General features: G+C 35.9%; 1 protein-coding gene across 5 annotated transcripts in view; it reads left to right on the plus strand.

Moving 5' to 3' along the window:
* The window catches only part of Atg2b (autophagy related 2B), a 64,011-nt gene that overhangs the window by 24,948 nt on the left and 15,217 nt on the right, over positions 1–23,846 (plus strand). For all 5 annotated transcript variants that reach the window (XR_006850972.2, XM_046440522.2, XM_046440520.2 and 2 more), the window contains 17 exons: positions 1,675–1,870; positions 3,607–3,749; positions 9,276–9,433; positions 9,821–9,993; positions 10,543–10,693; positions 12,165–12,364; positions 12,500–12,580; positions 13,672–13,778; positions 14,122–14,214; positions 14,755–14,825; positions 15,274–15,350; positions 15,613–15,783; positions 17,392–17,533; positions 19,658–19,860; positions 20,733–20,959; positions 21,819–21,927; positions 23,026–23,220. Coding sequence is in view for 4 of the 5 variants with exons in the window: in XM_046440522.2 (XP_046296478.1) it covers positions 1,675–1,870; positions 3,607–3,749; positions 9,276–9,433; positions 9,821–9,993; positions 10,543–10,693; positions 12,165–12,364; positions 12,500–12,580; positions 13,672–13,778; positions 14,122–14,214; positions 14,755–14,825; positions 15,274–15,350; positions 15,613–15,783; positions 17,392–17,533; positions 19,658–19,860; positions 20,733–20,959; positions 21,819–21,927; positions 23,026–23,220 (2,497 nt within the window). In the remaining variant the exon portion in view is untranslated. The remainder of the gene's footprint in view (positions 1–1,674; positions 1,871–3,606; positions 3,750–9,275; positions 9,434–9,820; positions 9,994–10,542; positions 10,694–12,164; positions 12,365–12,499; positions 12,581–13,671; positions 13,779–14,121; positions 14,215–14,754; positions 14,826–15,273; positions 15,351–15,612; positions 15,784–17,391; positions 17,534–19,657; positions 19,861–20,732; positions 20,960–21,818; positions 21,928–23,025; positions 23,221–23,846) is intronic.

A 23,846-nucleotide genomic window follows, 5' to 3' on the forward strand; every position in this document is an offset into this window, starting at 1 on the left:
GATGGATAAATAAGAAAATATTGAGCACCACTCTGTGAAATTTATATTTTAGATATTATTCAAAATAGAAGGTACAGGTGTTTCTTCGGTCTCTAGTTGCCTAGTTTAATTACATCTTAAAAATACTTCAAGGATACAGAAGAGAAATCCTGAGTCATCTTTTGAGTAGTTGTCAAATGAATTTTATAGTCAGTGGTTGCTTTTGCAGTGTTTTATGGGTCACTTTTACCCAAATCCTACTGATTCTTGGGCTCTAACCTGAGATTCTGGGGTAGGCCTGGCATCATTGTGTTTTTAAAATTTACATCAGATGATTCAAATATGCACCTGTACTTGGAGAACCATTGCTTCTAGAAAGATAGATTCATTTATTTTACAGTATAGTGGATTGTAGATATTTTGCTAGTGACCAACAATGAGTTATATACCGAGCCCTTTTTTGAGGCAGGGTCTTGCTAATTTACCCAGTCTGGCCTTGAACTTGAGATCCTCCTGCCTCCGTCTTCCAAGTCTCTGGGATTTTAGGTGTGCACCACCATTCCTGGTTCCAAGATTTCTTAGGCAGGAGAAATCATTTCTTAAGTTACCCTGAAAAGTGAGCCTGGATCATGTTCCAAAGAACTTAGTTTACTTGAAATAACAATCCATTATTGTATGAAAACTGAATATTTGAGGGTTCAGAGTAAATTGATTTTTTTTTGTGCCATTTTATCCCTGCCTTTTTCACCTTCCCTGCTATATATTAGCCTATTTTCAGGACAGGCATTATCAATACATTTCTGATAATGAATGTAAGTTTTCATCAGAAGAATTGAATCTGCTTCAGTTAAGTAATTTGGAAGCACAATTTACATTCGGATATCCATAAATTAAGAAATGATTTGTGATAGTTTACTAGAACCAAATAGGAACACCTTCTTAGGGCCAAAACAAAACAAAACAAAACAAAAAAACCCAAACGTCACTTAGGTAGAAAGAATAACACAGCTATTTTGTTTGAGGACTTCATGACTCATCATAATAATGGTTTGATATGGTGTTAAAAAAGGACCCTAAAAGCTGTGCTAGTGATGTTCTGTAGAAGACGAGGAAAGGAATGGGATTATACTCTGAAGTCAAAGCTCAATGGCATTTGCAGTCAAAGGCTGCATTAAGGCCATGAGGTTTAGAGTTTGTAGATACATACAATAGTCACACAAGTCCTTTACTATTGAAATTCCTGGTAGAAAAACTTTGTTCTTGCAGTTTTCAAACTATTTCCTAATCGACTTTTTTTTCCCATTTGAACCATTTATATAACACGAGGTTTCTTAGGTAGGCAAGTGTTCCATTCTAGCAGAATAGAATGTATATGAGAGGATTTGGTTTCATGATAATAACTCAAATTCTTAGGTAAAATTTGCTTCCTGTTAATGATACTTGAAATGACCTTTTTGTCCTCATAAGGTTAGACTGTCATGTTTATGGCCTTTGTTTATTTGCTTTTTCAGTTCTACATTTACAGTATATTTAAGTTTATAATGTATTCATAAGTGGGTTACTAGACATAGACTTTGTAAAGAAGTCTAATACTTTCATTAATCAGAGCTTTTTAGTATTAATATGCACAAAAGTTAAAGTCTTCTTATTTATACTTAAATCTTGATTTTCTAAAAAAGTTATCTTTGCTATCAGAATGGTACTGAAAATAAACCCACCAGCCATGCATTCCATTTTGGAGAGAATAGCAGCTGAAGAGGAGGAAGAAAACGATGGTCACTACCAGGAAGAGGAGGAAGGAGGTGCTCATTCTCTGAAAGATGTCTGTGACCTAAGGAGACCAGCCCCATCTCCTTTTTCTTCTCGTAGAGTAATGTTTGAAAATGAACAGGTAAAATAACAGTGTGAGCAAGCAATATCAAAATATTATCTTTAGTCATGTAGTAATGATTTTAATTATTTTTTTAAAAATGCTTTCTTTTTTCCCCTTTTTATTGGTGCATTATAATTATATGTAACAGTGGGATTTGTTATAATATATTCATACATGTACACAATAAAACAGTATAATTTGATCAATTTTATTCCCCAGCACCTCCCCTTTCTCTCCCCTCCCTCCCCCTGATCCCCTTCTTCTATTCTACTGGTCTCCTTTCTATTTTTTTTTTTTTGTTCTAATTAGTTGTATATGATAGTAGAATGCATTTTGAAACATTGTACACAAATGGAGCACAACTTCTCATTCCTCTGGCTGTCTGTTCATATTGCTGAGTCACTCCAGTAGTGTAATCATCCATGTATATAAGGCAGTAATGTCTATCTCATTCTACCGTCTTTCCCATCCCCACAACCCCACCCCTCCCCTCACTTCCCTCTGCACAATCCAAAGTTCCTTCATTCTTTCCTGCCACCCCCAAACCCCACATGGATCAGCATCTGCTTATCAGAGAAAACATTCTTTTTGTTTTTTTTGTGATTGGCTTATTTCACTTAGCATGATGTTCCAAAATGACCAGGAATACAAATCATATCTCAATAATAACTCTGAATGTCAATGGCCTAAACTCACCAATCAAAAGATATAGACTGGTGGATTGGATTTAAAAAAAAAAAAAAAAAAGGACTCAATAATATGCTGTCTTCAAGAGACTCACCTCCTAGGAAAAGACATCCAGAGACTAAAGATGAAAAGTTGGGGAAAAATACATCACTCACATGGCTTTATAAATAAGCAGGGTTTTCTGTCTTTATATCAGATAAAGTAGACTTCAAACCAAAGTTAGAAGGGAATAAAGAAGGACATTTCATATTGCTTAAGGGAATCATACATCAACAAGCTGTAACAATAGTAAACATTTATGCCCTAAACAATGGAGGATCTTTGTACATCAAACAAACCCTTCTCAATATCAAGAATCAAATAGAACACAACACAATAATACTGGGTGACTTTATCACACTTTTCTCACCACCGGATAAATCTTCCAAGCAAAAACTAAACAAACTATAGAGCTAAGTAATATAATAAATGATTTAGATTTAATAGACATATATAGAGTATTTTATCTATTATCAAGCAAATACTCCTTTCCAGCAGCACATGGATCCTTCCCTAAAATAGACCATGTAGTATGCCACAAAGCAACTCTCAGCAAATACAAAAAAAGGATACTACCCTGTATTCTATCAGATCATAATAGAATGAAATTAGAAATCAGTGATAATAAATAATAGAAGCTACTCTAATACCTGGAGGCCAAATAATATATTATTGAATCAACAATGGGTAGCAGAAGACATCAGGGAGGAGATAAAAAATTCTTAGAGGTAAATGAGAACACTGATACAACGTATCAAAATCTCTGGGACACTGAAGGCAGTGCTAAGAGGAATGTTCATTGCATTGAACTCATTTATTAAAAGAATAAAAAAAAAATACTTTGAATACTTTTTTTTAAAATTAGGTTTTTAACTCCAACATCGTCTTGTTTTTCCTTCTCCCCTGTTATGTTTGTTTATTGCTCATATACTAAATGCTATGATACGTTAAGAAGATGTTACAACTATTTTAAACGTAAAATAGTTATTTGCTTTTTTGTATGTGTGTGTAAAATTATTATGTTTTAGATGGTGATGCCAGGAGACCCTGTAGAAATGGTGGAGTTTCAGGATAAAGCAATCAGCAATTCTCACTATGTGTTGGAACTAATGTTACCGAATATTCATGTAACATTACCTAATAAGAGCTTTTATGAGAGGCTTTATAATAGGTGAGTTTAAAAACATATATAGTTTAAAAAAAAAAAAAACATATATAGTTTGATCCTTGGAACCAGATTGTTTGCCTAACTGCTCCTGTTTCTCCCTTTCCTTTTTTTTTCCTTTAATATTATTTGCCATCCCAGTGTACATTGTATGTGTTTATGGTGACTGTAGAACTGTTACCATTATGATGTGCTGTTGTCATAGCTGATTTTCCCAGTTAGTGGTTCTGGTGTCTGGGCTGCTGGTATGTTAGATGCTGATTCTCTCAGCCCTCAGGTAGACTGGTTGCCCCTGTCAGCTTACTGCAAATGCTGAGCAAATGCTATGTTTTTCTACATGTACAGGGATGTAAAAAGTGTTAAGAGATTCTTTTGTCAAGGGACAATGGATATGGACATAGAATCAGAATTCTGAAGCATGTCTTCTCAAAATTCAAAAAGGCATTTGATTTTAAGCAACTTATGTACTTGTGTACAGCAATTTATTTTTATTGTATTTAAATGCTCCTCAATATACATACTAGGCAAATATTTTGAAATAAGTGGAATTCTAGGTTACAGACTCTAATGACTTTGAACAATTTGCCCAGCTTTCATAAGCCTCAGTTTCTCCATCTGTGAAGTGGAGATGATGCTACATACTTGCTTGACCCAAAGGCTATGTAGGGGATTAAGTGATGTAATACTTGGATTCTGAGAATAGTGCCTAAGACATGGTAAGCACTTAGTAGTAGTGGTCTAATTCCTACCCACAGAAGGGCTTTCTTGTATAACATAACTGAAAGGTGGTCGTGTGATTCTTGAAAAAGAAGCTCTTGGTGCTTATAATTAGTAGCTTCCCACATGTACTAAACAATTTATTGTGATTTCCGTGAATCTTCAGAAGCTCCCAGTTGTTGTTTCTGCTGTAGGTTTACTTGGCATCAGATATCTTGGCCCTTTTTTTCTTAACTGAGAATAATAAACTCCAGGTATTTTTACTGATTGTCATTAGCTGTTGTCTTAGAATCATATAGTTAGTCCCGGAATGGGTCCATGTTAGTTCAGTGGTCTTGACAGTGAGAGTCACAGGACAGTCCACAGGAATATAGGAAGAAAAGGTTAGCACTTTGTTTAATTCTGAAAACAACTCACTTAGCACATTCCTGTAATCCCAGCTGCTAGGGAGGCTGAGACAGGAGGATTACAAATTCTAGGCCAGCCTGGGAAACTTAGCAAGACCTTGTCTCAAAATAAAATAAAAAAAGGGGCTAGGGATGTAGTTCAGTGGTAAAGAACTTGCCTAGCATGTAGGAGGCCCTGAATTCAATCCCTGGCATACCCCTATTTCTAAAAACTACTTTTCAAATTTATATTTTTTATATTTGTTTTGTAATACACATTAGAAATAGCAGCACATGGTTGGTGTTGTGGCTTAGTGATAGAGTGCTTGCCTAGCACATGTGAGTCCCTGGGTTTGATCGTTAACACCACATAAGAAGATATTAGGGGCTGGGGTTGTGGCTCAGTGGTAGAGCACTCGACTAGCATGTGCAGGGCCCTGGGTTCAATCCTCAGCCCCATGTTAAAATAAATAAGTAAAACAAAGGTATTATGTCCAACTACAATTAAAAAATAAATATTTTAAAAAAGAAAAGATAAATAAAGGTATCATGTCCTCTACAACTAAAACTATTTTAAAAATAGCATGTAATTTATAAATTCATGTTAGAGGAGGAGTTTGATTACCTATAATCTGAAGTTTGGAAACCATGATCTCTAGGCTCCTCCCTTTAGATATAGTTGAGGGATATCTGCTTGTCATGGATACATGCATATGGCTGAGACTAAGGGTCTTGAACAACTTGTTCAAGGCTCACTGGGAAGACAGAGGGCTTGACCCTGCTCTCTCTGCATTGATTGAGCGGATTATTGTCAATTAAACCAGGAGATTTAGAATAGTAATGCATACTATAAAAGTGCAATTTATAAGTGTATATTTATTTACTCCTTCTTGAGAAGTGAGTATCACTAGGTTGCTCAGGATGGCTCTGAACTCCTGGGTTCAAGTGATCCTGTTGCCTTGGTCTCCCAATTAGTTGAGACTATAGGCAAGGGCCACTGTGTGTGGCTCTGTTTCCTTTTGAAATATAGAACAAGGTTTTTTCTTTGAATATGAGTCACTGATTACAGTTCCACCTTGTCTTTTTTGCATAAAATATACCCAGAAGGCATTGTGTACGGTTTTTAGTTCTAATTTGTGTGTGTGTGTGTGTGGGGGGGGGGGGTGCTGGGGATTGAACCCGGAGTGCTTTAGCACTGAGCAGCTACATCCCTAGCCCATTTAAAAACATGTCTTATATTTGAGACAGGGCCTTAATAAGTTGCCCAGGCTGGCCTTGAACTTGTGATCCTTCTGTGTTTCAGGTCCCTGAGTAGCTGGGATCATAGGTTTGTGTCACTGCACCCAGCTAGTTCTTCTTTCTTTAGAGTGGAAAAAAATATTTTCAAGGTCAACTAAATGCAGAATCCTTATAGATTTTTAAGACTTTTTTCTCCTCAAAATGTTACTTGAAATTAATCATTTAGCATGTAGTGTTAAACTGTGCTAATGGTAACAAATATAAACAGATTTGAGGCCAGATGCAGTTGACCCAATGCCGCAGTCTGGCTGGGCACAATTCAGGAGCCACTTGTCAAAAGAAACGAACTTTATTTTTAGAACCACACATGCCAAACAAAACAGCTCCTAAGGAAAAACCTTCAGAGCCCAACTGCCACCACTGGCTTCCCACCAGCCTCTCAACCTCCCCCACTCCTCCTGCTCTTGAGGCTGATTGGCTGGGTCGTGTGGGCGGAGCCAAAAAAGTCCCCCAATGAGCAGCTCCCTAGTCTGAAAGGGCGGGGAAACAGCCCAATGAGCATCACCGCAGAGGAGCCAATCAGCTAGAAGTTGCTGGGGCCGCTGTGAGCCAATCATCAGCTGGCAGTCTGAAAGTTTGCTGGGGCCCCTTCAGCTGTGGCTCTCAACAACCCTGGATGAATATATGTAAAATACGTAACTTCATTGATGGCAAGCAGCAGTTCTCTGCTGCCATCAGTGAAAGTTGACTGCTTAAGTCAAAGAACTAGAGCCTCTTGTTAATCAGGGTTGTGAACTAAATGGGCCTGCAGAGGAGAGTGTCTGTTCTTTCTTATTCTGCCTACTCGCTCTCTCAGGTCCCTGGAATCACGTGAATGCTGAAATGCCCCCCTCTCTCTGTACATCATGTAATTTCATGTCTAATTTCCTCAAGGTGTTAATTCTTTGACCCTTAATTGGCTTTGTATTTTCAAAGTAGTATAATTTAAAATTTTTTGAAATGTTCTCAGACTGACAGTTTGCAATACAGCACAAATTGCTTCCTCTTCCCTCACCATTTAAGAGTAAGTTGTTGACTAATTCCCCTTTAGCCTTGAGTACTTGAATATAAACTTACCACAAACAAGGACATTTTACATGTCACAACTCATGCATCTAAACCAGGAAGTTGATATTTATACACACTGCCATCTCATTTTCATCAGGTTTTATTAAATGTTTCAATAATACCTTTCTATTTTTTATAAAGAAATATATTTTTTTTTGAGCAGGGATTATAACCAGTAACCAACTCTGCCTTTATTTTATTCATTTAAAATATTAAAATATTGTTTATTCCTTTTGGGTCTTAGTTGAATGACTCTTTGAAGATAGTTTTGGTTATAGTATTTTTTCTATGTAAAAAATCCTTTAAATAGAAAATAAAAAAATAAGTATGACTGGTTTCATTAAATCAAATATTGAGTATCTGTTATATTTCAAGCTCACAGACACAGAAATGTGGTGGTTATATCCTTAAATATCTTAAGCATTCTTTTCTTTCTTTATATTAGAAGCATCATCCAATGTTTTATAGTATTAATGGTGTCAAGACTGTTTAGATCCAAATATAAATAAGGAAAACAGTAAAATATGCAACTTACTTGTATAGGGCGTATGCCACAGACTCCAGGTTTTATTTAAAGTAATAGTTTCCATGTAGCCTACCAATAGAAAGAATGCTTGTAAGCAGTAATGTAAAGGGAGAGCATTTCCTGGGAAAATTCTTCATTTTATAATTTCATCATTCATATGCATAGGAATTCAGAACAAAATCTGGATTTATAAACCTTTGTTTCTTTGTCCTGTAATATGCCCCAGAAGAAGTAAGCCACATTTGTATACAGTGTTTTGAGGCATAGCTGTCAGTGACTGAGATGTGACATCCTTCTGTCCTGTATACCTGGTATCTTTAACAGTGATGCTTCAGGTTTTTCAGGTGGGGAAAGAGTCACAATGCTCAGTCATGCTTTATACTTCTAGGGCTCTACAAGCTCAGCCACTGGCCTGGGAAGAGTCTTCTCACTGGAAGGGCAGGGCCACCTCATCACTTGGCACCTTGCTTTACGATGAGTCTGTGCTTTGGCAGTCCTTCCACATGAGCTGTCTAGTTGTCCTTTCCTCCTCAGTTGTTGCAGCCTGCTGCATGATGCCACTGTGCTAGGCACAGGGAGAGATGATTAGATGCAAGTCCCTCTAGCAGGGCAGGCTAGCAGTCTAGGGTAGGGAAAAGGAGAGTGTGAAAGGTTGGGATTGAAATAGGTATGCATGGAGGTTGTGCTCTGGGTCCAAATCTCACATAGACTTCTTGGAGAACTTTGTAAAGTTTGAGTTTTCTTGAAAGCTTAGAGAGTGAGGGGTAGAGTCTAGGACAGAGGGCATCTGAGTAGTGACCAGTATTTCTTTGGAAAGATAGGATACGAGGGTAGCCCAGCTGTGACCCCATGGGTCAGTATTTGGTTGGGCTCTTCTGGCTAGCCAGTAACATTTTCCTCTCCTCCCTGATACATGTGGTCTTCATCTCATATGTTCTTTCTAGTGAAGTTACGTACGTACGTACACACATACATACATACATACATACATACATACATACACATACTGGGAGTTGGAAGAAATCTGGACCCTCGTTCCATTTCTTCCACCAAGTGGCTGTATGACTTTGCAGGTCACATACCCTGGTGAGGCAATTTCCTCAGTTGTGAAGTAAGAATAGCAGTTCTCCCTGGCTGCTCCCCAGGATAGGTGGGATCAAATGAGACTGCATGAGTGGGTAGTTTACAAAGTGCTCTTATGTGGACGCTGTTTTCGTTTTGTTCTTTGTGGCTTTTATTTTTAATTAGGTTTCATCTTTAAAGTACATTTAAATGTATGAGTTTGTAATTTGAGTATGTAACACAGGTAAAGCTAGGTACCTAGCTAATTAGGTATCTACTGTGTAAATTCCTTTCTCACTGTCCAGCATGGTAGCCATAGCAGTTGTTTTCCCATCAAACATAAATGTTTAAAAAATTCTTTCATAGGATCAAATTTCCATTTCACCATTTTAAAAATTATTGATCATGTGATATATATCTTAAAGGAATATTCTTTAGTTTGTCTTCCGTTAAATTAGGAGTTATATATTTATTTTTCAACTTTTGTCTTTTTAGGATCTTTAATGACTTGCTACTGTGGGAACCCACAGCTCCTTCACCAGTGGAGACATTTGAAAATATTTCCTATGGTATTGGGCTTTCAGTAGCCAGTCAACTGATTAACACCTTCAACAAAGATAGTTTTAGTCCATTTAAATCTACAGTTCACTATGGTAATATATTTTAAATTTGTTCTGAATTAAAATACTTAGTTTATAATTAACAAAATAGTAGTTTTTAGATTGTGGATTTAAAAATGTTTCTTTGTGTTTATATTAGTACTATATTATAATTTCTTTAGTAATTTATAAGAATATTTCCCCATTTCTGATCTATATATTGAATATTATGATCACTTGAATATATTTTCTTTAGAGGAATAGTATACACATTGAAGTTCAGAGTTAAAGAGAAAAACATAGAAGATACTATTTTATTTCAATTCTATATTTTTTGTAAAAAATAAATAGGTTATAAATACAAAATCTTCCTGTGATAAGTTTTTATTTTTATTTTAATAAGCTGTTAGAACCATGTAACAGTATTTTTCCCCCTCATAGATGAAGAAAGTGGATCTGAAGAAGAGACTTTGCAGTATTTTTCTACTGTTGATCCCAACTATCGTTCTCGTAGGAAAAAAAAAATAGACTCTCAGAACAAGAATTCTCAGAGTTTTCTCTCAGTTCTTCTGAATATTAATCATGGATTAATGGCAGTGTTCACAGATGTAAAGGTATGGTTTATAAATACAAAGTGTTTTTTCAAATGTGTCTTATTTTAAAGAAATCTAACATGATATATACCCAGTGATTCAGATGGGTTGAAGTGGCTTCAGTGCCCGAGGAGTCCAGTGTTCTGAGGCATACCATGGGGACAGCACCTTTTAGTTTGGAATTTAGCTTTCATTGCTGACCAAACTTTGGCTAATTCTGCTCCCAAGAGTGGTAACTGATCTGTTTTAAAGAAGGGTGAAGTACAGAGATTTATTTGGCAGAAGAGGTCGTACCTAGGAGTATTTAAATCATTCAGGTGTTAATACCACCACACTTAATGGTTCAAGAATTAGATTACTTTACTACAGTGTGGGAGATTTTCCTGAGCTGAATTAAGAAAGAGTATCCTGAGGGATATTCTGACTTTTCCACATTTAAATAATGACTTTTAGGGGTGGGGCATGTAGCTCCAGTGGTGAGCATGTGCCTAGCATGTGTGAGGTCGTGAGTCTGCTCTTCAGCACTGAAATAAAATAATAACTTCTGTGCTTTTGTGATCTTTTTATTAGCAAGATAATGGAGACCTACTGGAAAACCAGCATGGTGAATTTTGGTTAGAGTTCAATAATGGATCATTATTTTGTGTAACAAAATATGAAGGTTTTGATGACAAGCACTACATTTGCCTTCATTCTAGCAGTTTCAGTCTGTACCACAAAGGTAGGATAATTGTGTGTTTTGTTCATTTCTGTTTGAACATGTTTGAATTTCTCATTTAAAATAAAATCAATTGGGAATAGAACTTTGCTATTAGAAATTATTTTCTGTGTGGAATTCAGATTCCACTGTTAAAGTAATACTTATTATAAATTAGAAGGTTTTTTAAAAAAGTTTTGTTAAGTTATAATTCACATATCATATAGTACATTTAAAGTGCACATATCCGTGATGTTTTAGTATCTCACAGAGTTGGGCAGTCAATCACCAGACTTAAGTTTTTGGAACATTTTCATCACCCTAAATAGAAATGCCAGCTGGGTGTGGTGGCACATGCCTGTAATCCCAGTGACTCGGAAGGCTGAGCCACAAGGGATCACAAGTCAGAGGCCAATTTTAGCAACATAGGGCGACCTTGTTTCAAAATAAAAAGGGCTGGAGGTGTAATTCAGTGGTAAAACACTCCTGCTTCAATCCTTAGTACCAAAAAAAAAAAAAAAAATCCATATACTTTAGTTATGACCCTCACTTGTACTGCCCCCAAACAACCATTAATCTATTCTCTCTCTTTCCATAGATTTGCATATTCTGAGAGTTTTTTTTTTTTTTTTGTGAACAGAAGAGTAAAATATTTAGTCTTTTTTCATTTGACATGATGTTTTCAAGGGTGATCTAGGTCATATCATTTCTTCATTCCTTTTTATTGCTGAGTAATATTCCATTATATGAGTATACCACATCTTATTTGTGTGTTTATCAGTTGATAGGATTTTATATTCTTTATTTCCTTTTGGTTTCAGATAAAAATACTTAACCACTTTTCGAGCAGTGTCCTGTGAATAGACATGAGCTACTTGCATATTTTTGATGTTTATGAGATTTTCCTATTTATATTTTCTTAGCATTTTTGAATCTAGGTTTGTTTATTTTTTAAAATATTTGTAGTTGTGCACTGTCAGACATAACAATATAAATAAAGAGCAATGGATTATTAATGCCAAGCTGTTTTGTGGTTGTTGTGCTACCAGGATTGTGTTACATTCAGTGGAAGTATAGGTTGAGCATTTCTAATCTGAAAACTCTAAATTTGAAATGCTCCAAAGTCTGAAACTATTTTAGTGCTCATCTGATACCACAGTGGCAAATTATACCCTGAACTCATGGTGGATCACAGTCAAAATGCATGCAGACTAAAAATGTATAAAATTACTTTCAGGCTGTTTGTTTGAGGTTGTAAATGAATTTCACTTTCAGGCTTTGATCCTCTCCCCAAGATAATCTCATTAGGTATATACAGATATTCCAAAATCCAAAAAATTCTGAACTCCAAAACACTTTTTTGGTTCCAGGCATTTTAGAAAAGGGATATTTGGCTGTACATGGATTTTGTTTTGAGTTATGGGAGTCAAAATAGTTATAGAAAAAATTAATTTTTAATTGTTTTATTAATGTTTTCACCTCAATGGGGATCTAGGCATAGTAGATGGAGCAGTTCTTCCTACAGAAACACGACTTCCCTGTTCAACGCGCCCTCATTGGTTGGAGCCTACTATTTATTCTTCTGAAGAAGATGGCCTCAGTAGAGCTGCTTCAGATGGTGTTGGAGGAGACAATTTGAATATGCTCTCGGTTGCAGTTAAAATATTGTCTGATAAATCAGAGTCTAATACAAAGGTGTGTGTTTTCTGTTTTTATACCAACAAAGAATGATTATGTAAAAGGCAACACATTTATTTTCTTGGAAAAATTTTTGAACTATAATAGGATTCTATAAGCAGTACGTGTGATTCTTTGTATTGTTCTGTATAGGAATTTCTCATTGCTGTAGGACTAAAAGGAGCCACTCTGCAGCACAGAATGCTTCCTTCTGGGCTTAGCTGGCATGAGCAGGTAAGAGAACTATTGTGCATCAGTTTATTTTAACATTTATATGACATATACTGCACATATGGAAAAGTTCACAAGAGAGAAACGTGCAACTCAGTAGTTATCATGAAGCAGACATTATGAAATGGGACATCATCAGCTGGGCCTGGTGCTGCATGCCTGTAAGCTCAGCTACTCAGGAGCTGAGGCAGGAGGATTTTGGTGAAAGGGCCCAATTTTTAGACTGAGCTAGAGATAACTAATTAAGGAAAGAGATCCTCCTTCAACAATGAGTTGTACAGAACCACCCCACCCCCGACCACCACAGTGGGTTATTTAGGAAATATGAGTTTTAAAGTGGTCTGTAGCAAACTTTATTTTTTCAAGAATTGTTTAAAAGAAAAATAATGTGAAATTATATTCATACTTTGTTGTTAATTTCATAAGATGCGATTTTCTGAGTTTTCTGTAGCAGTATAGATGTTGGATGGGACTGTTCATTTCAAATTCTGATTTTTCAAGTATTTTCAATATTTAAAAATATTTTTAGTTCTATATATTTAAGATGTAAAGCATGTGTTTTGTTTGTGTGTGTTTGTATAGAGTGATATCTATCTCTGTCTCTCTATTCTTTCTCTGTATAGATAGATATATTTCAATCTATCACTTCTATAACTTAACAACAAAAATCCATGTAAATCCCTTATCTGAAATGCCTGGAACCAGAAGTGTTTTGGAGTTTGGATTTCTTTTGGATTCTGGAATATTAGCGCATACTTAATGAAATTATCTTAGGGAAGGGACCAAAGCTTAAATGTGAAGTTCATTTACATTTTATATATGCACATATATATGTACATATGTATATTTTGAAGTGCTTAATATGGTCAAATTAACACATCCATCATCTTTCATAATTACTTGTGTGTATGCTTGCACATATACAAGTAGTTTATGAAATTAATTCCTTCAAAATGATTTTTTTTCTTTAGCATTATCAATTTCATTGTAAATGCTTTTTCTGTGAGATACTTCGGTTTTACATCCATTAAGTATATTATATCAAAACCTTTTTATCTTCTAAAGCAGGGTATTTTATACTTTTGTGATTATAGATTTTATACTTCTTGAATATTGCTGATGAACCTGTTTTGGGGTATAATCCTCCAACTTCATTTACAACTTTTCATGTTCACCTTTGGAGCTGTGCACTTGATTACAGGTAAATTCACAAATGGAAAATTTAATTTAAGATGTGTATTAAGTTTTGAAAAAATACATAATTTATTGAATAAGGTTCATTTTTTGTTGTTGTTGGTACTAGGGATTGAACCCAGGGGAGCTTTACCACTGAGCTGTATACACTCAACCCTTTTTATTTTTTGTTTTAGATAGGGCTTTGCTAAGTTGCAGAGGATGGCTTAGAACTTGCGACTCTCCTACCTCTGCTTCCCCAGTTGCTGGGATTGTAGGTGTGCACCACTGCACCTAGCTCAAAATATTTTTTAAAGAGAGTTTCTGTTGTTGCATTAAATTAACATTCTATTATTTCTTTTTGATACTAGGCCCCTTTATTTGCCAATCCGATCTGTTCTTACAGTTGAAACATTCAGCATTTCTAGTAGTGTTGCACTGGATAAGTCGTCTTCTACTCTCAGGTACTTGTGTGAACTTCATTGTATACTGAACCTGGCTGTTCAGAACATGTTAGCTGGTGGATACATTTCATCGTTCCTTTGTTAAAATCAGCATTCTACAAGTAGTCATATCTTTTTGTCTAACTTACTCAAATTTTCTTTCTCAAGTGACCTGCCCTATCTATCTACTCTTTTCATTATTGTATTTTATTTTTAGGGAAGAAGTTAATCTCTGGGAGTTTTAGTTTGCTTTTAGAATATGGGATAAACTTCTCAATACTTGATATACTTTATCTTTGTTACTTAAGCCTTGTGAATTGGAGCATCTATTAAAAAAACCACTAAAAATTTAGAATTTGAGCAAATGATTAATTTTTTTATACCACATAAATATTTCTAGAACTTATCAACAGTGAGTTTTAAAAAAAGTTAGGTAACATTAGAAATTGTAGGTAATTTTGATATGTTATATTAGAAAGAATGGTGTAGTTAGGTGTAGAGTAATTCTGAGATAGATTCAAAGCTTAGTTTTCAAATATGGGTTTTATCTTTTTTTCTCAGAATAATCATGGATGAGGCTGCTTTACATCTGTCTGACAAATGTAACACTGTCACTGTAAATTTGAGTAGAGGTAAGAGTTAAATAAAACCATCTGGAATAGATTTAAGCTTCTTTGTTTTGTGTGTGATTATATTAAAGCATTTTAACTCTGGAGTAATGCTAGTAAACTAAGGATCTTATTAAAGGATCTTTAAACATATAGTGATCATATGGTGTATATATTCAGTTTTTCAGTTATTGTTTTTCTAGCTTGATAGTATAACGTTCTTAAAAGATTAGCATTTACATCAAAATTATATATACTCCAGTTATTTAATATAAGATAGTTTCTCACTAAATTAAAGTGAATTGCAGGAATAAAATTGTGAATTTGTAGGATGAAACTATATTTGTCACATTTCAATATTTATAGTATTATTTGCAATGAATTTTAAAGAAATGTTCAGTTTTTGGTGTATGTTGGATAAGCATTTTTTGAAAGCTCTACTCAGACATTTTATTTCTTTAAAAATTTTTAGATTATGTTCGTGTGATGGATATGGGGCTTTTAGAATTAACCATAACTGCAGTGAAGTCTGATTCTGACAGAGAGCAAGTAAGTTCGTAAGATAAGGAAATTTTTATTGAAGTACTGATTTTTTGAGAGAGAAAAAATTATACTGTACTCTAAAATTACTTTTCCACTTACCTAATTTTGGTCAAAAATAGATAAAATATTTAAAAATCAAGATTAGGTTAATACAAGTACATTTTTCTTATGACAGATGTTCACATATTTAAAGTAAGTGTGTGCCCAAAAGGAAGTTGTGTCTCTTGTTTGGAAGACATTTTGTCCTTTTCTTCCATGTCTTGTCTAGACTGAGCCCCGCTTTGAGTTGCACTGTTCGAGTGATGTTGTCCACATCAGGACCTGCTCAGACTCCTGTGCTGCTTTGATGAATCTCATTCAGTACATTGCAAGCTATGGTGACTTACATGCACCTGGCAAGGCAGAAAGGAAGCCTGGAGGCCCTCAGAGAAAGTCCAAGGTACAGTCAACAACATTACTCCCCCAACCCTGCCACATGAGTGACAGGCTTATGTCATTGTCTTCATGACAATCGGGTAGGAAAGAAGCTTTGAAAAGTTAACTGTCCATTCTTTACAATCTAAGAAATGGGGTCTGGGAAGGTGATTTTCTGGATCTTTTAGAAAGCCATTCTGCTGCTTGGTAGTCTTTGTTTCAGAATATTAATCTTCTCAACTAATACTTTTTTTCTAGTCTTTGGTTATTTTCATCTATTCTCAGGGAAGAATGAAAACATTAATGTAAGAATTGTTCTCTGCAGATCGAAAATAAAACATGCTCTGAGAAGCTTGATGGTAGATGTTCATGTTGTCAGACTTAGTTCTGTAAGAGTGGCTTCCCTTTGGGTTCTAGGTAGTGCTACTTAGCATTCAGTGTGCTTTCTCATAGAGTTCCTTTTCCCTTCCTGACAACTCTGTCAGAGGAGAGGTTAAAGATCATCACCTCTGTTGTGTAGATGATTAGTAGGAGAAACAGCAACAAACCCAGATGTTTTTGTTCCAAGTTCAGGGCTGTCTTATGTCTCAGGTGTCACATTTCTGACCAATTTAAACACTCTCCTCTTTGTTAAGCGCTTTTATTTTTTCAGGGCTATTCTTTTCATAGCCTCTTCTGTGAGCAAGATCCTCAGTCTCTGGGGTGGGTGCCTCTGCTGTGAACTCTGGTCCTACTGGCATTGCTTTATCTTTTGTTGAGGATATCTTACACTTCATATGTTATCCTTCTGTGTGTGACTCCTTGCTCCTTCTGCATTATCACTGGTAATAAGGTGATTTATGACACTCCCTCTCTACTATTTGTTCTCTTTAAAAACATTCTCCAGTTTATTAAAAATTAAATATTAATTCTTTCAATTTGTATTTTCCATTTTAAAAAGTATGACTTGGATTTAATGAAACCACAGTTTACTAACCAAAGTGGTGAAGTAGCAGTACTGAAGTTGAGCCCTGTGAATCACCACTTAGTAGATTTTTTCCTCCCGTGTATGTGTATGCCGCTTCCTGTCCTTGGGAGTCCAAGAAAGGAGGCTTTGACCTGCAGTTGCTTTGTCTTCAAAAGTGAAAGTCATCACAGCCTGTCAGATTTGTCAAATCAAACTTGCTAGTAATGCCCTTTCCCAGCTTCACAGCAGTGTTGTGTTGGCAACTGGGCTGTCTTCTCTTGCATTGTCTCTGCAAGATCCCAGTTCACAGTCAGTCATTCTTGTTTGCAGTAGTTGTTAGGGTTGTATGGTAGTACTAAAAACTAAAAATGAAAATGTAAATAGCTACTGGGCAGAATTTAGAAAAATGAGTATGGTTCCATTTCTGGTGTTTCTGTAAAATGTAATATATTTCTAAGATAAAATAAATATAAGGAGTTTCTTAAAGAGTACTTTCAGCTATTTTTAATTTAATTTTATTGTTTTTGAGACAGATCTTGCTATGTTGTCCTATTAAATGGCAGTTCGTAAGCCTTTACTCCTGAGCTCAAGCAGTGCTCCTGCCTCAGCTTCCAAAGTAGCTAGGTCTACAGGCACATGCCATGATACCCATCTTTGGCTATTTTTAATTAAACTTTTTGGCTATAGGTAGGTTCCCCTGGTGGATCATCCTCACGTGGTCCTGTGCTTCCTGAAGCAGATCAGCAGGTTTTACGGGATCTGATGAGTGATGCTATGGAGGAGGTCGACATGCAGCAGACCACTTCATCAATAAAGCCACAAACTAATGGTAAGACCAGGACTTTTTCCCTGGGAACACTGATATTGTAGTGTCTTAGATTATTTGTGTTCTCAGAAATTCTTCAGTAAGTAACTTACTGAAGAAAAGACTTGTCCAAGTTTGGGTATATATGTATTAGCCAATTAGCTTGTATTTGTGGAATGTCTAGTAAATAAATAACAGTATCCAGGATGACATGAAGGATACAGAGGAAATGGGAGACAAACTTATTTTTTTTTGGTAGCTCATAGCCTAGGAAAACAAATGGGCAGGACACTGAGGCTACTGCTTGGAATGACTGAAAAATGACATAAGGAAATACCTTGGAATGTGGTTTGTATTCTGTAATTTGGAAAGGATTGAAATGATTTCATGACACTAGTGAAAATGAGATGAGTTGACTTTGGAAACTGGGTGGAATTAGGTATGTAGTGAGGAAGGAGAAGGAGACCCTGGAAAGGCCATAAACTGGTCTGTGTCAGAACACAGGCATTGAGAGCCTTAGACTCCTCGGTGCTGCCAGGCTGCTACAGATGAAAGCACCCTTCTTAGTGAGAACTGGATAGTCAAATTGGACAGGCAGGGAGGGACTGGATGATTAGAAATCCTTGAGAGCTAAACGGAACCATTTAAATATTTAAAGCATCTATTTCAAAACTAGTTTTTCTAATTGGATGGACATAACTATTTCTGTATATTGTGAATTTTTTTTTTTTTTTTTTTGGTGTGGGGGATCAAACCTTGTGAATGCAAGGCAAGCACTCTTCCAACTGAGATACATCCCCAGCCCAAATTGTGAAATCTTAATTTTTGAATATTTTTATGGTGTTACAAAAGTTTAGCATTAAATGTAGCTTTCATTCTAATTTAGAATAAATTAGAACTAAGGATGTAAACTGGGAATTCTGGCTTCCTTTGTACTACCTTATTTGTAATGAACAGAGCTGTCTAATTACATGGGAAGGCATATTTAATGAATATTTGTTGAGTGGCCAATTTGTGTGTGTATTGGGTAGGGTGTCTGGAGATTGAACCCAGGGGTGCTTTACCACTGAGCTACATCCCATCCCTTTTTATTTTATATTTTGAGCCAGGATCTCACTTAAGTTGCCGAGGCTGGCCTCAAACTTGCAATCCTCCTGCCTTAGTCTCCTGAGTTGTTGGAATTATAGGTGTGAGCCACGCTCCCATTCTTATACTGAGTGAGTTTAATAGACAAGATTCTTCACTAAGCGCTGGACACTTAGACTGCATAATTCAGAGGTGCTACCACATGAAAGTTGAAAAATTTTTCAAAATTTATACATTGTCTGTGAGCCTCTGGAAGCCAAAATGTTACTTTATACATTTTTGTGTTCTTAGCCCCATCTCAGTGTTTGGTTTGAATGAATGGAGAAACAATCAGTGACTCTAATATGTAGTATAAATGTATAAAAATATATTCACATATATAAGGTTTTTGTGCACATGCTATCTTGTGAACTTCCTATTGAGAGAGCTCCTCCTGAGAACAGGTGTCCAGTGGGGAGAAAGTGTGTCCAGGAAATAGCTTTCTTTTTATTGCTTGGAATCATTTTCCTCTTCCAATACTTAAAACATGCTTAGTAACTGTTCTTCCTCCCCAATTCATAAGCAGAGATCTCCTAGTTTTAGGTAAGGCTCTGCTAGATGTAACCAATTTCTCTTCCTCCTGCAATATTGCCCAAGAAATTTCTTCCAGAATATCATCCACAGGACAGAAATGTCAAAATGAAATTCTGGCTGAGGCAAAACGAGTCAGATTTAATCTGCTGCTGGATTCCTGAACTTCTCTAAAGCCATATAACTGAGAGGAACTATCTCTATTTAGAAAACTATCATTTGCTGTTTTTTAGAGAATTAAACAGTCTTTATATGTATCCATACATTTATTAAACAGTCTTTTTGATGTATTTCTGCCACTTGCTGAGGTGTTTTGGGGCAAGTTACTTTAGCTGTTCTTAATTCTCAGTTTCATAGGGTTATTGTAAAAAATAAATAAGATTTTGCAGGTGAAAACATTCAACCTGTATATCTGACACATAGTTAAGATGTTTAGTATTTTTTCAGAGTATACGAAACATTGTATTTTTTTTTTTTTTTTTTTTAATCTAGGTGTTTTGAATGAAAAATCTCAAATTCAAGAACCGTGTTGTTCGGACCTTTTCCTGTTCCCAGATGAGAGTGGAAATGTGTCCCACGAGCCTGGCCCCACTTATACCTCATTCACTCACCACTTGATTAGCGATGCAATGTCAGGTGTGCCCACTGAAAACGATGATTTTTGCATTCTTTTTGCACCAAAAGCAGCCATCCAGGTAATAAATTAACATAATTATTGTGGTTTAAAATAATGTTAAAAGTTAAATTGACCAAAGTGTCCCTGAAGAAGATTGTTTAGATTTTGTTACTTCTTATGGTTCAGTTCAGAATTACTTCAATTTAAATTCACTTTAATGGTGGTTGTACTTTATTATTTCTATGGCACATCTCTCAGACTCAGAGACTACTGCTCTATATTTTGCAAAGTTTCCTATATAGATTATTGAACTGCAAATATCATATAGTTAGATGACTCTTAAGGGCATTAATATTAAATGACAGAAGTTGTGCTGCCTAGAGTGGTTGGTATAACTGGGAAAGACAAGATGTGTGTGAATGCTAATGGTTGATTGAGAGGAACACAAACACACAAAACTGCCCAGTTGTATCTTAGTAGGTGACTGAATTTGTTCACTAAGTTCTGAGAACCTTCTGGTTAAAATTTAAAAAATCAAAGCAGTCAAACTCAGGATAAACCAATTATTAGAAACATGATAATTTGCTCAGTATTTTGAAGTTGGTCAAGTTTTGGTTTGAAATGCAGTATTGACTTTAATTGAAGGAATAAAATACATACATGTGCAAACCTATACATAAAATCTGTACTTTTATATTATGGAATAAGTTGTAAGAGTCAAATTGTAAACTAAAAAAAATTTTCATGGGTGATTTATAAAGAACAGAAATATAGTTCATTGTATGCTTAATGAAGCAGTCTCTCTTACGTAGTGGTTAACGTCAGAATTATAACCTTATTTTATATATCAAAATTAGGAAAAAGAATATAGACTCATGAAATTCCCTTGAGATATGCAGCATAACCAGTCATTTCTAATGAGGTGAGAGTCTGTGTTACTGTTGATTTCAGGAGAAGGAAGAAGAGCCAGTCATAAAAATCATGGTTGATGATGCAATTGTGATAAGAGACAACTATTTTAGCCTACCTGTTAAGAAGACAGATACCAGCAAAGCCCCATTACACTTTCCCATTCCTGTAATTCGGTATGTTGTTAAGGAAGTTTCTCTTGTGTGGCATCTTTACGGAGGCAAAGATTTTGGGACAGTTCCTCCTACTTCTCCAGCTAAAAGTTACATGTAAGTTAATTTCTGTGCAAGTTTATTTATCAGGCCAGTGTATTCTTTTCATATAAAAATATAGAATTTATCTTAAGAGTTAATAAACTAGTATTTAAGTGTCATTTCCCATTTGTGAACTTATTTGTATTGTAATTAATGTTGACTTATATGAGTTTCACTCAGCAAGATTTTCAGGTATTTACTATATGCCCATTCTAAAAAAGGAGCAAGACCCAGCTCTTTCTTCAGCTCCAAAGGGAGGGGATAATCATGGACTGAAGGAGAACAGCGAAGTGAGTGTGTCAGGAGGCAGGAACTGTGCATTCCCTGAGCTCCCAGCACGCAGGAGAGTACCGAGCAGGGCACCAGTGCTTACCGAGTGCTTACTAACTAAACAAAGGCAATGCTCTGCAGCAGGAGAAGAGAACTAGGCAGAGGGTGCCCGGACAGTGGGGCAAAGAGTTTCCCAGGGTGGGAGGAGCAGTGACATTTGGTACAATAGTTCGCCTTCTTGTTCTTAAAAAGTTACTTTAAAACACTTCTGACTTGATTATAGTTCTTTTCTGTTTTCTGGCATTTCTAGGACTTGTTCTTAGACCAAAAAGTTTTCTAAGGTAATAAGAATGCTATAAAGAGGTCTCATTTCCAAGTGAATCCTGTGATATGGAACCCAGCACCATAATTAGATTTTTCTAAGTTCTGACTGTTTAGCAAGCAGATGACTACTCTGGTTTTGATTTATAATAATATAATTTGTGACAACTTTCTGATAATTCTGTAATTTTATTTTTCTTTTCATCTTATTAATTTTTCTAATATTATTAATTAAATTTCTTTGCTTATTTTTAAACACTATTTTCTTTTTCTTCATTTTTAGTAGTCCTCACAGTTCTCCTTCTCACACACCCACAAGATATGGACGGAATACAGTATGTGGAGGGAAAGGAAGAAACCCTGACTTTTTAATGGAAATACAGTTAAGCAAGGTAAGGAGGTATTTTGAAAGGAAAAGTCCACTTAAGATGGAAGGAGTATTAGTGGTGTTTCTTTGGTTTCCCTAGCCTCATTGGTCTTGAGCTTTAGGTCCTAGCTCTTTGGATTGAAAAAGTACAAGGATCTCCTATAAAATGCTTCCTTTTCTTTCTTTCTCAGGTGTTCTAAGAAGCCCATGGTGCTTTTTTTTTTTTTTTTTTTTTTTTCTCTCATGCTATTCCAGGAGTTGGGTTCTCAGAGTTGAATGCCCTTAGAATCCCTTAGTGGGTTATTTAGGCCTGGATTTGTGGGCCCCACTCCAGCATTGCTGACTGAACGGGTCTGACAGACATGAATTTTTAGCGTGATTCTTTTTGCAGGCACATGATAAACTGCTGCCCCAGAGTACCTGTCTGGGAAGGCCTGCCTTTGGATAGTGCATATGGCAGGTGCTCTGTGAAGTTCTCAAGGCCATAGGTCCCACACCACTAATGACATTATATGCATTTAATTGAATCTGTCAGTCTGTTCAGGATGCCCCAAGTGTCATATTTAGGATAGGTGGTGTACAGATATTGTAGTGATGGCAATTCTTTGCCCCTTTTTGGAACTGAACTTTCCTTCTATTGATTTGTTCATGCAGTTTCATAGGTATGCAAGATCTTAATTTTAGGTTTTCTAATTTTGCTTGAAAAGGTTAAAAGGGGGCGGGTGTGGTAGTACAGGCCTCTAAATCCTAGCAACTCCGGAGTCTGTGGCAGGAGGATCACAAGTTCAAAGTCACCTTCAGCAACTTAGGAAGGCCCTAAGCAGCTTACTAAGACCCTGTCTCAGATCCCTGGTACCAAAATAAATGAGTAAAAAATTAAAAGAGTAAGGGATTTCACTAAGATCATTTAAGAAATATTAACAAAGCTTATCTGTGTATATTGTAGGGTACACATAGATCAATAAGTAAGTGAACAAATGAAACATTTAGTTCTTTGAAAGTGGAATTATAAGCTGAGATAGAATCCAAAGAAAATTATGAGTGATTGTTTGCATTTTAAAGAGAAAATCTAATTTAAATAAAAGTAAAGGTTACTCTGTGTTCCTTCTCCTTGTCTGTTAAGGTGAAATTTCAGCATGAAGTCTACCCCACATGCAAAGCAGAATGCGATTCTAGCCTCTTAGAACAGCCAGTCTCTCGGCAGGTGTTCATTGTTCAGGATCTTGAAATTCGGGATCGGCTGGCAACATCACAAATGAATAAATTTTTGTACTTGTATTGCAGCAAAGAAATGCCTCGCAAAGCTCATTCCAACATGGTAAGATTTAAAGCCTCACTTTTTGTTGTTGTATTCTCTTTTTAATATGAAAATCCCTTTTAAATATGTCACTTAAAGTTTTGTGTTCAAAAAATTGTTTTGCATATTGTTGCTAGAGTCCATTAACTATAATTGGCCAATATATTGATATCTGAAGAAAACCAGAAATCCATAGCAGTCTGCACAAAATAATTAGGATTGTGAAAGTGTTCCAGAACATGGTTCTAAAAGCCTTATTTGAGTTATAAAATAAGGTGCTTAGTGGAAATATAGTGTGGTGGTGAAGAGCATGGGCTTAGAGTTGGACCTGGGTTCAGATCTCAGTTCTGTAACTTACTAGTGATGGCTTTGCTTAAGTTGCTTAATTTTATCGAGGTGGAACTGATAAGCTTAGGACCTTAGAGGTTCTTTACAGAAGTTGACTTTGGAAGATGGGCCTGTACATTGGCTTCTGGGCCTCAGCAGACTCCTTTGAACCTGCAAGTACAGTATCACTCATTTGCAGTTTTTCTTCTAAAGGCAGCCCAATTTCTGTCATTAGGTTCTTAAAAGGGATTGTGCTCCAAAAATTTTTGATTCAGACTTTTAAGGAAAAGAGTGTAGATAATTCATCACTTTTTGTACTC

The sequence above is a fragment of the Marmota monax genome, unplaced genomic scaffold (genome assembly GCF_021218885.2).
Source record: "Marmota monax isolate L192 unplaced genomic scaffold, Marmota_monax_Labrador192_F-V1.1 WCK01_AAM20220418_F8-fsc00017, whole genome shotgun sequence".
Lineage (NCBI taxonomy): Eukaryota > Metazoa > Chordata > Mammalia > Rodentia > Sciuridae > Marmota > Marmota monax.